General features: G+C 20.6%; 5 protein-coding genes across 5 annotated transcripts; all 5 read left to right on the top strand.

Annotated features, from left to right (window-relative positions):
* Positions 1-622: 622 nt before the first annotated feature.
* PY17X_1200101 (PIR protein) lies at positions 623-1,740 on the top strand (the record flags this gene model as incomplete). The annotated part of the gene is made up of 3 exons (XM_022955777.1): positions 623-637; positions 743-1,585; positions 1,675-1,740. 3 exons carry the CDS (start codon positions 623-625, stop codon positions 1,738-1,740), a joined length of 924 nt encoding a protein of 307 aa, XP_022810904.1.
* A 2,349-nt stretch (positions 1,741-4,089) lies between these two features.
* Positions 4,090-5,255, top strand: PY17X_1200097 (PIR protein; the record flags this gene model as incomplete). The annotated part of the gene is made up of 3 exons (XM_022957458.1): positions 4,090-4,104; positions 4,242-5,099; positions 5,190-5,255. 3 exons carry the CDS (start codon positions 4,090-4,092, stop codon positions 5,253-5,255), a joined length of 939 nt encoding a protein of 312 aa, XP_022810792.1.
* Positions 5,256-8,324: 3,069 nt separating this feature from the next.
* PY17X_1200093 (PIR protein) lies at positions 8,325-9,397 on the top strand (the record flags this gene model as incomplete). Its single annotated transcript, XM_022955888.2, has 3 exons — positions 8,325-8,339; positions 8,482-9,240; positions 9,332-9,397. 3 exons carry the CDS (start codon positions 8,325-8,327, stop codon positions 9,395-9,397), a joined length of 840 nt encoding a protein of 279 aa, XP_022810677.2.
* A 2,796-nt stretch (positions 9,398-12,193) lies between these two features.
* On the top strand, positions 12,194-13,321 carry PY17X_1200087 (PIR protein; the record flags this gene model as incomplete). Its single annotated transcript, XM_022957452.1, has 3 exons — positions 12,194-12,208; positions 12,343-13,146; positions 13,235-13,321. 3 exons carry the CDS (start codon positions 12,194-12,196, stop codon positions 13,319-13,321), a joined length of 906 nt encoding a protein of 301 aa, XP_022811103.1.
* Positions 13,322-15,671: 2,350 nt separating this feature from the next.
* PY17X_1200083 (PIR protein) lies at positions 15,672-16,695 on the top strand (the record flags this gene model as incomplete). Its single annotated transcript, XM_022956951.1, has 3 exons — positions 15,672-15,686; positions 15,807-16,544; positions 16,630-16,695. The coding sequence occupies 3 exons, from the start codon at positions 15,672-15,674 to the stop codon at positions 16,693-16,695; spliced, it is 819 nt and encodes a 272-aa protein (XP_022813447.1).
* Between the last annotated feature and the right edge of the window lie 124 nt (positions 16,696-16,819).

The raw sequence follows: 16,819 nt of genomic DNA, 5'->3' as shown, positions 1-16,819 counted from the left end.
AATAAAGTCATTGAAAATGTTAACTATAATTGGAATGAATATATATTAAATAAAAACAATATAAATTTAAGTATATGCAATTTATTTTGAAAATACTATAATTTTAATAAAACATTGTATATAGTATTAGAAACAAGTATATATGTATTTAATATATTTTAAAAAATAACTATTTATATACTTTAAGGATTATAGTAATAATGGGTTTCTTAATTGTTTCGATTTTTGCAGTATATTAAAACAAAAGATATGGTGTTGGTTATTTTCCATATTAAAGGATATGTATAAGAGATGTATTTTTAATTCGTTACATTGTTGCTTTAATTTTTATAATAATGCTCATATGAGTGTTATTAAGGATAACAATTTATGTAAAATTGTATCTATACACATAGTAAAACATGTATTAAACATCCCCAAAATACGATAATTTATCTAACTACCGTAAAGTTATTATATTGTTCCATATTATCTTTAAATTAATATTAAAAATGATAATAAAATGTTTAACCATAGACAATTTTATATTAATCTTCAATTATTTTGTCATTTATTAAGCGTAAAAAATATAAAATAATATGATGTTACATAATCTACATATTATAAACAAAATAAAATTACAATGGATTATGACCTGGTATCTGCATTTTTTAATAAAATTTGCTTTTATTTGTCGATATTATATAATCTATAAATTTCATTAACATATATTTTTATTATACTTTTTTAAATGTTTTCTTAGTGTGAACAGTTTGATACATTGAGAAACTATATACCCGATGAATCAAACACATCTATAAGTAATGATATTCATAATTTAGAGAACATTAAGTATTACTGCTCTAATAAAGAATCAGAGGAAACAGAATGTGAGACAGATCTCGATAAAATTAAGGCTGGATGTTTATGGTTGTTTGAGCAATTGTTTTTGGAAAATAAAAAAAATACCAATACTGTTCCATACATTATCATATGGTTAAGTTATAAACTAAATCAAAAGACGTATGAAGAAATCACGGATCTAAATGATTTTTACAAAAAATGTATAGAAAATAATACGCATTATACTGATTGTAAACAAGGTGGTCAAGATTGTAGTGGTTCATTAAATAGTAATACAGGATATAACAATTATAAGGAAATCATAAATGTAAGAAAGGGATTGTTGAGTACTAATATTGAAAAGATGTCTAAATTTTATGATGCATTTAAACTATTATGTAACGTGTATACTGAATTTAATGAAAAAAACACAATATCTAAGGAATCTTTAGAAAATGCTAAAAAATTTGTTGAAAAATATAATGAACTTAGTAAATATTCTGATAATACTGAAGATGACTCCTATTATCAAGTATTGTCTACATTATCAAATGATTATATTAATTTAAAACAGTATTGTGATAGTAATAGCATTGATTGTAACAATATTCCACCCCTTACCCCGACAGAAACAGCAGAAAATGGTATGCAAAGTTATGAAAAAATTTGTGATGATACACCAAGCTTCTCGATAGTAAAAAAATTAATTCTAGCTTTATTAATATTCAGTGCAATAACAATCTTTTTGGGAATTTTTTTTAAGGTAAATAATAAGAAATTTAAAAATTATTTTCATTAAATATATGTAAAAGTTAACAAAAAAATCGTACACTTCTTAAAATTTTATATTAGTGTTCGTTATTTGTATTACGGAAAAGAGCTCAAAAACAATATTTAAGAGAACAGCTAAAAAAGTAAAGAAAATGGATCATTAATATATTATTCGAAGAGTAGTGATTATTCCAGGAATAGTAATAAAGGTTGATATATGTTAAGAAGCTGTTTATTGGGAAGTAATTTTTGCATAATTTTTATATAGTTTTTATGTTGTGGAACCCATATTGGGGTTAGGGCTAAGTATTATATTGCATTTAATTTTTTATAATTTGAACACTAATTAAAATGTACCATTTCTGTATCTTTAATCACAATGTGAGGTTCAAAAGTCAAAATATACAACCAAAAGGGGAATAATCTAATATGAAAGGGGCCAATACCATATTTTCCATAAAGTATAATATATACAATATAAATATTGATTATATATGAAGTTGTATTATGGAATATCATAATTGCCTATTATATAAGCCTTGATAACCCATAACTATATTGAATTATGTATATCATAATATGTTTCTTTATTTTATGAAAATTTTATTTAGTAAAACTTATAAGCAGTGTCACTATTATTTTGATTTAAATTATATTACTCCAATTGAACTGTAATAATAGATATTCATAAAATATATATTCATAAATATCGATCGAGAATCGACAACGCAACATTATCTATAAAAGATTGTTATGCTTCTAACATATTTTGAAATTTTAATTGTAGTTGTTATTCTCTTTTTGCATTTTACATTTGTATTAAAATTAGTAATAATAGAAGTTGCTTTATGCGCTTTAGTTTATTTATCATAGGATATAACAATAGGTTCGTTATACAATAAATTTTTAAATTCATAGTTTTGAAGTATATATAATTTGGAAATATATTATATTTAAAATAGTTAAAAAATTAAATATAGTATATTAATAAAATTGAGTGTCATATTTTGTTCTAATAATTATAAATAATATGATAGATAAAATGCGTAATTATTATGACTATACATATAATTTAGTAAAATATCAATAATTAATATTGAAATATTGTTTTATTGTGGAAACTTCATATAATTAAACATTAATATTATCGAAAAGACATATAATACATTATAAAGTATCAATTTTATATATTTGTTAAAGACCCAAATTGAGCTATGTAGTTTTATATTTTTAAAAACTGGATAATAGAGAAAAGGATAAAGTCTCAATTCATGTTAAATGACATTTTATTACTCCATATCAACGCGTATTATATTATTAGTTTTTATTGAATAATAATTTTTTAATTTAAAACAACATTACATTATCATAGAATTAATAAAATATAGATTTTTTAATAAATTATTTGATTGTATATACATTAATAACTATAACAATAAAACATATAAGATAAAAATGAACAATGTAGAACTGTTAGCAAATATTTATCTAAATTTATATATTAAAAAAGAAAATATATCTTATCTCTCTTCTCTTAAAGGTCAATATGACAACCTAATCAAACCTAGTTTTATATTATACTTTAAAATTGCATCAATACTTATTTATATGTTATATAATTAATATTAAAAGAAAGGCATAGTAAATGTTTAATATTTACTATTTATTATTTTAAAAACAATTTACATTTAAATACTTATATAAGATTTTAAATAGCATAATAAGTATGGGTTCATTGCTAATTGTTATTTTAAAGAATGGAAAGGATGGCAAAATATATCATAAAATTACCCAATATAGTATATTTCTAAAATGAAATATGTAGGAATAAAAATAAAGTTATTGAAAATGTTAAATATTATTCGAATGAATATATATTAAATAAAAACAATACAAATTTATGTATATGCAATTAAAAAAGTGAACAATGCAACTTATTTTGTAAATGTTATAATTCTAGAAAAGTCTGTATTATATGTTATAAGAAACAAGTATATAAAAAATTAATCTATCTTATTAAATAACTATTTATATACTTTTAAGGATTATAGTAATAATGGGTTTCTTAATTGTTTCGATTTTTTCAGTATGTTAGTTTTGGGGTACCATTTATTAAAACAAAAGATATGACGTTTATTTTCTATATTAAAGAATATGTATAAGAAGATATATTTTTAATTCGTTACAAAGTTGCTTTAATTTTTATAATAATGTTCATATGAGTGTTATTAAGGACAACCATTTATGTAAAATTGTATTATATATACATATGGTAAAAAATGTATTAAACACCCCCCCTAAATAAGGCAATTATCTAACTACAATAAATTATATATTGTTTCATATTATCTTTAAATTAATATTAAAAATGATAATAACATGATCAATTACAGATAGTTTTATATTATAGTTCAATTATTTTGTCATTTATTAAGCGTAAAAAATATAAAATAATATGTTACATAATCTACATATTATAAACAAAATAAAATTACAATGGATTATACCCTGGTATATAAATTTTTTAATCAAATTTGCTTTTCCTTATATTTTTCGATGTTATATTACTTATAAATTTTATTAAATTTTATTTTATAACAGTTTCATTAACATATATTTTTATTATACTTTTTAAAATGTTTTCTTAGTGTATGAGGTTTAATAACTTGAGAAGCTATTTACCCGATGACTTAAGCAAACATACAACTAGTGATATTCATAAATTAGGGAACATTAAGAATTATTGCTCTAATGGAAAATCAGATGGAACAGGATGTAAGAATGATCTTGATAAGATAAATGGTGCTTGTCTATGGTTGTTCGATCAATTACTTTTGAAAAATAAATATAATATCAACATGGCTGAATACATTATTATATGGTTAAGTTATATGTTAAACCTAAAAAATGATAAAAAAATCAAGAATTTTAATGACTTTTATACTAATTATATAGAAAATAATACGTATTATACTAATTGTGATAATGCTGGTAAAGATTGTAGTGACTCATTACAAAAAATAACAGGATACACAAATTATAAGGATATCATAGATAAAAAAAAGGAATTGATGAGTATTAATTGGGAGTATAGGTCTAAATTTTATGATGCATTTAAATCATTATGTAACATGTATACTGAACTTCTTGCAGAAAACTCAAAATGTGAGAAATGTTTAGAAAATGCTAATGAATTTGTTAAAACATATGATGAACTTAACAAAAATCCTAATATTAATAAAGATAGTCCCTATTATCAAGTATTGTCTACATTATCAAATGATTATCATAATTTTAAAAATTATTGTAATGATAATAGCGTTGATTGTAACGATATTCCACCCCTTTCACCGATAAACACAACAAAGAAAAATTTACAAAGTTCTGAACCGAGTTTTGAGCTGAGTTCTGATGTTACATCATCAAGTTCGTCGATAAAAAACAAATTAATTCCAGTTTTATCGATAATTGTTGCAATACCAATATTCTTGGGAATTTTTTATAAGGTAAATAATAAGGAATTTATAAATTATTTACGTGATTACTTATATGCGATTATCAAAAAATATATAATATGTTTACCATTTTTATATTAGTATTCGTTATTTGGATTTCGGAAACGAACCCAAAAACAACATTTAAGAGAAAAGATAAAAAAATAAAGAAGAAAATGGATAATTAATATAAGATTCGAAGAGTAATGACTATCTCAGGAATAGTAATAATGATTGATATATGTTAAGAAATTGTCTATTTGAAAATAAATAATTTTTCACCATAATTTTTGAAGATAATTATTGGGTCTATAAGAATAATATAACCAATAATATATGATGTTATATATGTATAGTTATAATAATTTTATACTGTTTTTGTATAATTTTTAAAAAGTGTTTATGTTGTGAAACCCATATTCGGGTTAGGGTTATGTGTTATATTGCATTTAATTTTGAATTTAATTTTTTATAATTTGATAACATTTATTAGTTTAAAGAATTGTTTTAAATATATATAGGAAATAAATTATTAAAAATATGTATAGGATAGGTTATAATTATTAAGACTCATATTAGGTCTAAATATGTAAGAGAAAAAATAAGGATGAAAATGACTATGAAAAGGAACGAATAAAATAATATATTTTGGCAAATAAGAATTTGATTTTTTGTTAATATAACTTAATGGTAAATGTGTTTAACTAAGTCTTTTTGTATTTTATTGTTAATTTGGGGGTATTGGTTTATGGGGGAATTTATCGAATATTGAATCGATATAAAAAGATGATTTCAAAGCATCGATTTGGTCCTAGAAGAAAAGGTTGATTTAAATAATTACAGCATTTAATATGAGAAATTAAGGAGAGAGGGAATTGGAAGAAAATAATTATTATGATTTCCTCCCTCAGTGACAACTGAACAAAATGATAAATGAAGTAAGTGATATAGGAATGGATTTGAATGAAATAAAAGTATAAAATGGTATTTGGAGGAAATATATATAAGGGAAAGAAGTTACGTTAAAGGTATATTTATTTTACACACATTATTTTATGAATTATGTACAAGGTAAATAAAAAGAAAGTTATGAAGTATACAATTTTTAAAATATTTCTTCACTATCAAATATTATATATTTTTACTATTTTTATTTTAGTATTTGCCATTTGGATGGAGAAAGGAATTGAAGAAAAAAAAACATGAAAGAGGTTATAAACTCAACTGATGAAAAAAAATAAAATGCAAATAATTATAAATTCATCTAATCAAAAAAAACAGACTAAAAAATCAATAAATTCCGTTTATGTGGAAAAATCTCCATAGTTAAATATGTACCAACTTATGCAGGCCTATTCTGTATCATTTATTAATTTATTTTTTTTTAATTTTTTTTGTTTATAAAGAAATCACAATTCTTTAGAATTATAAATTTAATTAATGTCTTATATTTTTTGTTAAATAACCAAAGGTCAGATGTTTATGATTCTGACTTTAAAATTCAATATAAATATTAAAAATAACAAATAAGTAAATTCGTTTATTATTATAGGTAAATAAACTCATAAGTATCATCAAAAAATATATATGTGTAATATTATAATATAAATATATGTATTTTAATAATCTATATAAAACGATGTTGTTTAATCAATTCATTTTATTTCCATTATAATATTTCTCTAAAATTATAAGAATAAAATAATTAATAATATAATGAATGAATAAAAAAAATATATTTTATAAAATAATTTATTATTGAAAAAATTCATAATAATATTTTTAAAAAATATAAACAGTGACCCTCTACGTCTCTATCATACATTGCAAAATATAATTGTTTTTTATGCATATTCAGTAAAAAAAATATAAAAGTGGATATTTCCTATATTAAAAGCTGTGTTATGAAATAAAAAATCAATGATATATAATAATGCATTATAAAGATATCAATTTTATATTATTGTTAAAGATCAATTCGGAATATGTGGTTTTATATTATAAAAAACTGAATCAATGGAGAAAAGGTTAAAGGATCATTTAATGTTAAATTTCATTTTATTATTTCATATGAACGCATATTATATTATAATTATTTAATGAACCATCTTTAATAACAAACAGCATTGTTTTATCATAGAATTAATAAAGTATATAATTTTTAATAAATTATTTGAATGTATATGCATTAATAACTATAACAATAGATTATATAAGGTAAAAATGAACAATTCAGAACATTTAACGAATATTTATATAAATTTAAATATTAAAAGAGCAGATATATATTATCTTTTTCTTCTTAAAGGGTAATATAACAACCTAATTAAACATATTTTTCTATTATACTTTAAAATTTGCATCAATATTTATTTATATGTTATATATTTAATATTTACTATGTATTATTTTAAAAAAAATCTACATATAAAAACATATTTAAGCTTATAAATACGGATTCAGCGCTAATTGTCGTTTTAACAGTGGAAAAATATGCAAAGTGTATTATAAAATTACTCAATAAAGAATATTTCTAAATTTAAGTATATAGGAATAAAAATAAAGTTATAGAAATCATTAAAATGAATTATGAATTTATATACATTCATTAAAAACAATATAAATTTATATAATTTGCATAGAGATATAAGTAACATAACTTAATTTGAAAATTCTATAATTTTAGAAAAAACTATATTATATATTATAAGAAACAAGTATATAAAAATTTAATTTATCTTATTAAATGACTATTTATATACTTTTAAGGATTATAGTAATAATATAATTTTATATTTTTTAAATTTATAAAGTATTTAAATTTTAGAATGGCAATCATTAAAACATAAGATATAAATATATATCTTTTCGATGGTCAAACATACTTTAAATTATTTATAAAGTATATTAATTTTTATAATAATGTTATACCAGTGTTACTAAGAATAGCATTTTTTGTATAAAATGCATCATATATACATATGGCAAAAGTGTACTAAGCACCTTCTATTTAAGATAATTTAGCTAACTATTATAAAGATAAATGTAACGTTTCTTTAGTAATAATATGATTTTGTTATTAAATATTAATTTAATTATTGAAAAACATATAATATATTTAACTATAGACGATTGTTATATATAGGGTTAAAGTATTTGCGTCACATATTGGGGGCAATATATATAAAACATCATGATTTTACTCAATTTGCAAATCAAAAATAAAATTTCGGAACAATGGCTGAATTTATGGTATATGCATTTTTTAATAATAATAATAATAATTTTCTTTACATGTTTTGATATCGTATTATATATAAATATCATTAAACTTTATTTTATAAGAGTTTCATTAACGCGTATTTTTATTATACTTTTTTAAACGTTTTCTTAGTGTGAAAGGCTCAATAATGTATGGATTGATTTTCCCGATACATTGACTAATGGAAACTATAAATTTAATGGTGATGAACTTTTCAATTCATATTGTAATAATAATTGTAAGACTGAGCTCGATAAAGTTAATGGAATATGTTTATGGTTGTTTGAGAAAAGTTTTGGGAATAATTCTTCGTTTGTGAATAATGCACAAAGTAATATCAACATTGTTGAATACATTATCATATGGTTAAGTTATATGTTAAGCCTAAAATCACATGAGGGAATCACCAATATAAATGATTTTTATGATAAATATATAAAGAATGGTGAGAAGTATATCAAGGAAATAAATGATGTTAATGATTATAAGAGTTATAAGGATCTTATAGATAAAAAACAATATTTGATGAATATAAATAAGAACGTTATATCTAAATTTTATAATGCATTAAAATCATTATGTAACATGTATAATGAATTTAATGATGACGATCCAGATTGCAAGACATATTCAGAAAAAGCTAAAGAATTTATTGAAAAATATAAAGAACTTAATGAAGATAATAATAATACTAAAGACAGTCCATATAATCAAATATTGTCTACATTATCAAATGATTATAATATTTTAAAAAGCAAATGTAATTCTGATAAATCTATCAATTTCCCATCTCTTCCAACTTTTTCACGAAGATCAGTAATAAAAAGCACACTAACTTCAATTACATTTATATTTGTTGCAGTATCAATTTTATTGGGAATTTCTTATAAGGTAAATAATAAGTCAATTAAAAATATATATTCAGCACTTAGTAATTTGTGAATATAAATAAATTATGTATTTTTTAAAATTTTTATATTAGTATTCGCTATTTGGATTTCGGAAACGATCTCAAAAACAACATTTAAGAAAAAAGCTAAAAAAATAAAGAATAAACTAATTATTAATATATTATTCGAAGAGTAGTGATTATTCCAGGAATAGTAATAATGGTTGATATATTTTAAGAAATTGTCTATTTCGAAGTAATTTTTGCATAATTTTTATATAGTTTTTATGTTGTGGGTCAGGATTGAGATTATGTTTGTAGACCCCACGTTTGGGTTAGGGTTAAATATAATATTTCATTTAATTTTGAATAAATTTATAATATTTATTGGTTTGCAAATGTTGATCAAATGTATTTACCATCCCCGTATGTTTAATTTCGAGATTGTGTCTAAATATTCAACCAAAAAAGGGGGTACATAACATTTTATAAGTTATAATACTTATACATAATTCGTTAATATATATTAAATGTGACAATATTATAACTTCGCATTGTATATATTACTACAATTTTTTGGTTAACCATGCATAAGAGCCTTTATTATCTATTATATAAAGATTGTTAATCCAGAGTTATATTGAATTATACATTACACAATACATTTCTTTATTTGATGAAATATTTTATTTAGTAAAACTTATAATTTGTGCCACTAATATTTGATTTAATTATAACTTTCCAACCAAACTATATAGTAATATTTCATATCAAGGTAAAATTATAATTTAATCCATTCTGAATATCCCTTTACAATATAATATACCTTCATATTAATATATGTTTTTTTAAGATTAATTGAACATATTACTAATATATAATATATATTCATAAAATATAGATGCATGGGATATCGATTGAAAATCGACAATGTAACGTTGTCTATAAAATATTATTACGCTTCTAACATTTTTTAGTAATACATAAAAAATACACTATATACAACACTTTTTAAGTTTTATTGTAGTTAATATTCTCTTTTTGTATTTCCTTTACATTTTTATTAAAATTAATTAATATGAATAGAAATTGCTTTATATGCCATAATTTATTTATCATAAGATACAATAATAGATAAATCACTATTAATTTTTAAATTTTATATTTTGAGGTATAAATAAATTAAATTTTAAAATAGTTAAATGAAAAAATATAAGTATATAATATAATTTAATGTTATAGTTTGTTATAATACTTATAAACAACTTGGTATATAACATTAACGTTATTGTTCTAATATATATAATATTGTACCAATGGCTAAAACTGAAATATGTTAAATTTGGAAATATATACAATTATATATTAATGCAAAATATACAGAAAATGAATGTAATAATTAATTTGAACTAATAATGTTTTTATTAGGTTATTATGTATATAAAAACTCTAAATTTATAATTTAAATATATTGTTATTACGAAATATTATGTTCTAAAACGTTATACTTTAAAACAATAAAACAAGGAAAATACTAATTGGATTAAAGTATTACCTTGAGGGCATTAATTATCGCATTGTACTATACACTGATATACCATTAGTACCAACAATAATAATATGAGATTAATATATTATGTTTATTGATATACTACGTGGATATAAATTAATTATATATATTATTAAACTTGTAATAAGACTAAAATTGTATACATGCAAGATAAAATGAAATATTATAACATTTATTTAGGTATACATTAATGCGATAATATTAGAATTAACAATACCAAGAAAAATAATATTAATAATTTTATAGTTTTTCATCATAGAACTAAATATTGTTTATTATAAAATATAAAAGCAAAATATATATTTAGAAAATAATTCTATGTTATTTTTAATGTATACATTAATTGAAAGTTTAATGTTAAAGAAATACAATACATAATTAGCTATATAAAATAGGTAAATCTTATATGCCTACATAACTGTCTTAAAAAGCATACTTCCCTTATCTCTCCTATCTAAAATGCAAATATACCAACCTAATTACACATAGTTTTTTATTATACTTTAAAATTTGCATCAACACTTATTAATTTTTTAATATTTAATATTTACTAAGTACCATTTTAAAAACAATATACATTCAAAGTCTTATTTAAGCATATAAATACGGTTTCAGTGCTAATTGTCGTTTTAAACCGTGAGAAAGATGTGCAAAATATATTATAAAATTATCTAATAAGGTATATTTCTAAATTTAATTATATAAGAATAAAAATAATGTTATTGGGCTCGTTAACATAGATTGTAAAGTTATCTATATTAAATAAAATAATATTAAAATTATTTATATGCAATTAAAAAAGGGAACAATGCAACTTAATTCGAAAATAATATAATTTTAATTAAACATGGTATATAGTATTAGAAATAACTATATAAATATTTAGTATATTTAAAAAAAATACTATTTATATACTTTTAAGTATTATAATAATAATATTATTTTTTATATTTATACAATATTTAAGTTTTAGAATTGAAAGCATTAAAACAGAAGATATACATATATTCCTTTTCTATGTTCAAACATACTTAAATTATTTATAAAAGTATATCTATTTTTATAATAAAGTTATACCATATTTTATTAATAATAGTCATTTTCTGTATAAAATGCATCATATTTATATTTAACCAAAACAGTATTAAGCATCCCTCTATTTAAGGTAATTTAGCTAATTATGATAAACAAAAATATATCGTTTCTTTACTAATAATATTATTTTATTATGTATAATAATTTATTTATTAAAAAGTTATAATATATTTAACTAAAGACAGTTGTTATATATATGGTTAAAGTATTTGCGTCACATATTGGGGACATCGTATATAAAATAGCATGATTCTACTCAATTTACAAATATAAAATGAAATTTCATCACAATGGATAAGAAAGTGGTATATGCATTTTTTAATAATAGTTTCCTATACATTTTTTGATATTGTATTATATTTAAATATCATTAAACTTTATTTTAATAAAATGTTCAATAATATACATTTCTAATAAATGTTTTTAAATTGTTTCCTAGTGTGAAAAGTTCGAGAATGTATGGTATAAATTTCCTGATAAATTGGACAGTGATAATAAGTATCAATTTAAAAAAGAAAATTTCTTAGATGGATATTGTGATAGTTATAGTTGTGATCATGATGTCGAAAAAATTAATGCCGGATTTTTTTATTTGCTTAATCAATTCTTTGGAAGTTCTGGGTCATCGTATTCTGCGCAAAATAATATAAATGTTGTTGATTATATTATTCTATGGTTAAGTTATATGTTAAACCTAAAGAAAAGTGAACAAAATATGAGTAATATACAATATTTTTATAGTACAACTATAAATAATGATAGGTATAAAAAGTCTATACCTGGTGTTACAGAGTATAAAAGTTATAAGGATCTTATAGATGAAAAAAAAGAATTGATGGATATTTCTAATGAAAAAATGTCTAAAATTTATGTTTTATTTAAAATTTTATGTAATATGTATACTGATTTTGATAAAAACAATCCAGATTGCAATAAACATTCGGTAAAAGCTAAAGAATTTGTTGAAGAATATAAAAAACTTAAGGAAGATTATAATATTACTGAAGATGGTCCATATTATAAATTATTGTCTACTTTATTAAATGATTATAATAATTTAAAAAATAAATGTAGCAATATTCCACCCATTCCAGGGATAACAACAAACATTTCTGAACAAAGATCTGTACAAAGCTTTGGACAAAATTCTGAAGATATATCAAGTTCGTCGATAGCAAACAATTTACTTATAGTTTTATCAATATTTGGTGCAATAGCATTTTTTTTAGGAATTTCTTATAAGGTAAATAATAAGGAATTAAAAAATTATTTTCATTATATAAATGCAAACATTAACAAAAAAACATACGTTCCTTAACATTTTATATTAGTATTCGTTATTTGGATTTCGGAAACAATTTCAAAAACAAAAATTAAGAGAAAAAATAAAAAATATAAAGAATAGAATGAATCATTAATATATTATTCGAAGATAGTGACTATTTCAGGAATAGTAATAATGATTTATATATGTTAACAAACTGTCTATTTGGAAGTAATTTTTGCACAATTTTTATGTTGTGGGTAATGGTTATGTTTATGTACCCCCAATTGGGGTTAGGGATAAGTATTATATCTTTATTTAATTTTTTATAATTTAAACACTGATTAAATATATATTTCATTCCGTATGTTTAATCAGGAGATGAAGTTAAAAAGTCAAAATATGCAACCAAAAGAGGAATAATCTAACATGAAAGGGATCAATGGCATATTTCCCATAAAGTATAATACGTATAATTGAGTGTCCATGCCGATTTAATATGATTAAAATGTCTATATCGTATATATTAATATAGATATTGACTATATATGATGTCGTATTATGGAATACCATATTTCCCTATTATATAAACCTTGGTAACCCAGAGCTATATTGAATTATGCATATAATAATATGTTTCTTTATTTTATGAAAATTTTATTTAGTAAAACTTATAACTTGTATCATATTTATTTTAATTTAAATAATGTTATCCAATTGAACTGCAATAATAGATAAACATAAAATATAGATTCATAAATACCGATCGAGAATCGACAATATAACATAGTCTATAAAATATTATTATGCTTCTACATTTTTAGTAATACATAAAAAATTGAACTATATATAATATTTTTTTAAGTTTTAATTGTAGTTACTATTATCTTTTTGTATTTTACATTTGATTAAAATTAGTAATAATAAAAGTTGTTTTATGCTTCTTAATTTATTGCCATAAGGTATAATAATATATTAATTACTATTAATTTTTAAACTTTATATTTTGAGGTATAAATAAATAATATTTTAAAAGATTTAAAAAATAAAATATAAGTATATTAATAAAATTTCGAATTATATTTTGTTATAATAATTATAAATAATATGATAGATATAATACGTTATTATAATATGCATATACATATAATTTAATAAAATACTCTATCAATAATTAATATTGAAATATTCTTTTATTGTGGAACCTTCATATAATTAAACATTAATATTATCGAAAAGACAAATAATACATTATAAAGATATCAATGATTATATTTTTGTTAAAGATTCAATTTAGGATATGTGGTTTTATATTATAAAAATTTGGATCCATGGAGAAAATTATAACGACTCAATTCATGTTAACTGTCATTTTATTATTCCATATTAACTCTTATTATATTATTAGTTTTTATTGAATAATCATTTTTTAATCTAAAACATTACGTTATCATATAATTAATAAAATATAGAATTTTTAATAAATTATTTGAATGTACATACATTGATAACTATAACAATAAATATAGAATATAAGAATGAGGAGTGCAAAACATTTAGCGAATATTCAACTTAATTTATATATTAAAATGACTAATATATCTTATCTCTCTTCTCTTAAAGGGGAATATAACAACCTAATTACGCATAGCTTTCTATTATACTTTAAAATTTGCATCAATACTTATTTATGTGTTAATATTTAATATTTACTATGTATTATTTTAAAATCAATATACATTCAAAGATTTATTTAATCTTATAAATATATTAATAAGTACGGGTTCAGTGCTAATTGTTGTTTTAGAGAGTGGAAATTACGCGTAAAAAATATTATAAAATTACCCAATAGAGAATACTTCTCAATTGGAATATGTAGGAATAAAAATCAAGTTATTTAACGCATTAAAATTATTTTTTAATTTATCTATATTAAATAAAAATAATATAAATTTATATAATTTGTATAGAAAATGGAGCATGTAACTAAATTTGAAAATGCTATTATTTTAGAAAAAACTATAATATATATTAAAAGAAATAAGTATATACTTTAAAGATTCTAATAATAACTTTCTTAATTTTTTATATTTGTGCAGTATTTGAGTTTTATGACGTTGTTTGTGTTTTATATTAAAGCATATCTATAAGTATGTATTTTTTAAATTCATTATAAAAGTATATTAATTTTTATAATAATGTTATACCAAATGTTAGTAAGAATAGTATTTTTTGTATAAAATGCATTATATATACATATGACAAATTGTATAAGCAACCCTATATTTAAGATAATTTAGCTAAATTGCACAAAATAAGTATAATATGACTTTAGTAATACTAATGTATTATTATTTTATATGAAGTTAAAATTAAGAATAATATGTCTAACAAAAGATAACTGCTATGTAAATGTCTTGAGTAAATATACCATATATTTTATACAATATATATAAATAACATCACCCCGCATAATCTCTAAATTATAACAGAATTTTATTATAATGTCTTATAAAGTGGTATATATATTTTTTCTTATATTATTCGTATGTTACATTCCTATAAATTATATTAATTTTAATTTTAGTAACATTTATATTAATACATTCTTTTGTTTAATTCGCAAAATATATTCGTAGTGGGAATCAATTAATACGATTGATGAATTTTTTGTTGATGATCCGAACAACACGGGAAAAGATGCTTCTGGGGGTTATTTAAGTATGTATTGCCCTGGTAATAACTGTAGTAGTGATGAACAAAAGATTATCGCTGGTTTTATAATGTTACTAAATATGCTTGATGATGAAAATATAGATGGTGAAAAACTTGTTGAATACGCTATTTTATGGTTAAGTTATAAACTAAATCAAAAAAAACAAAATGAAACGACCATATTAAACGATTTTTATACTGATAATATAGAAACAAATAGTTGTTATGATGAGCATATAACTTCTGATACTAGTAAAAATATTAATAAGGGTGTTATAGAAAAAAAAATGAAATCGATGAATATGGATATTAAAGATATATCTAATTTTTATGATCCATTTAAATCATTATTTAACATGTATAGTGAACTTGGTCCAGAAAAAAATACTCAATGCAAAACATGTTTAGAAAATGCTGGAGAATTGTTTGAAAAATATGAAAAACTTAAAAATTCTTTTGAAATTACTAAAGGATATTTATATTCTCAACTGTGGTCTAGTTTATCAATAGATTATCACATTTTTGAAAGTAAATATAATGCTGAATGTAATAATGTCTCACCACTTGTAGCTTGTCCACGAAGTTCAGTAACAAAAAATACACTAATTACAATTGCAATTATATTTGTTGCAGCATCAATTTTATTGGGAGTTTCTTATAAGGTAAATAATAAGGAATTAAAAAAAAAATATTGTATATATCTAAACATTAACGAACAACCGTACGCTTCTTAACATTTTATATTAGTATTCGTTATTTGGATTTCGGAAACGATCTCAAAAACAACATTTAAGAGAAATGCTAAAAAAATAAAGAAGAAAACTGATCATTAATAAATTATTCTGAATATGACGATTGATTTATTTTAAGAAATTGTCTATTTCGAAGTAATTTTTGCATAATTTTTATATAGTTTTTATGTTATGGAACCCATATT

Source organism: Plasmodium yoelii, assembly GCF_900002385.2.
Source record: "Plasmodium yoelii strain 17X genome assembly, chromosome: 12".
NCBI classification, from domain to species: domain Eukaryota; phylum Apicomplexa; class Aconoidasida; order Haemosporida; family Plasmodiidae; genus Plasmodium; species Plasmodium yoelii.
The sequence above is the reverse complement of the archived record's forward strand: the minus strand, read 5'-3'. Positions and strand labels throughout refer to the sequence as shown.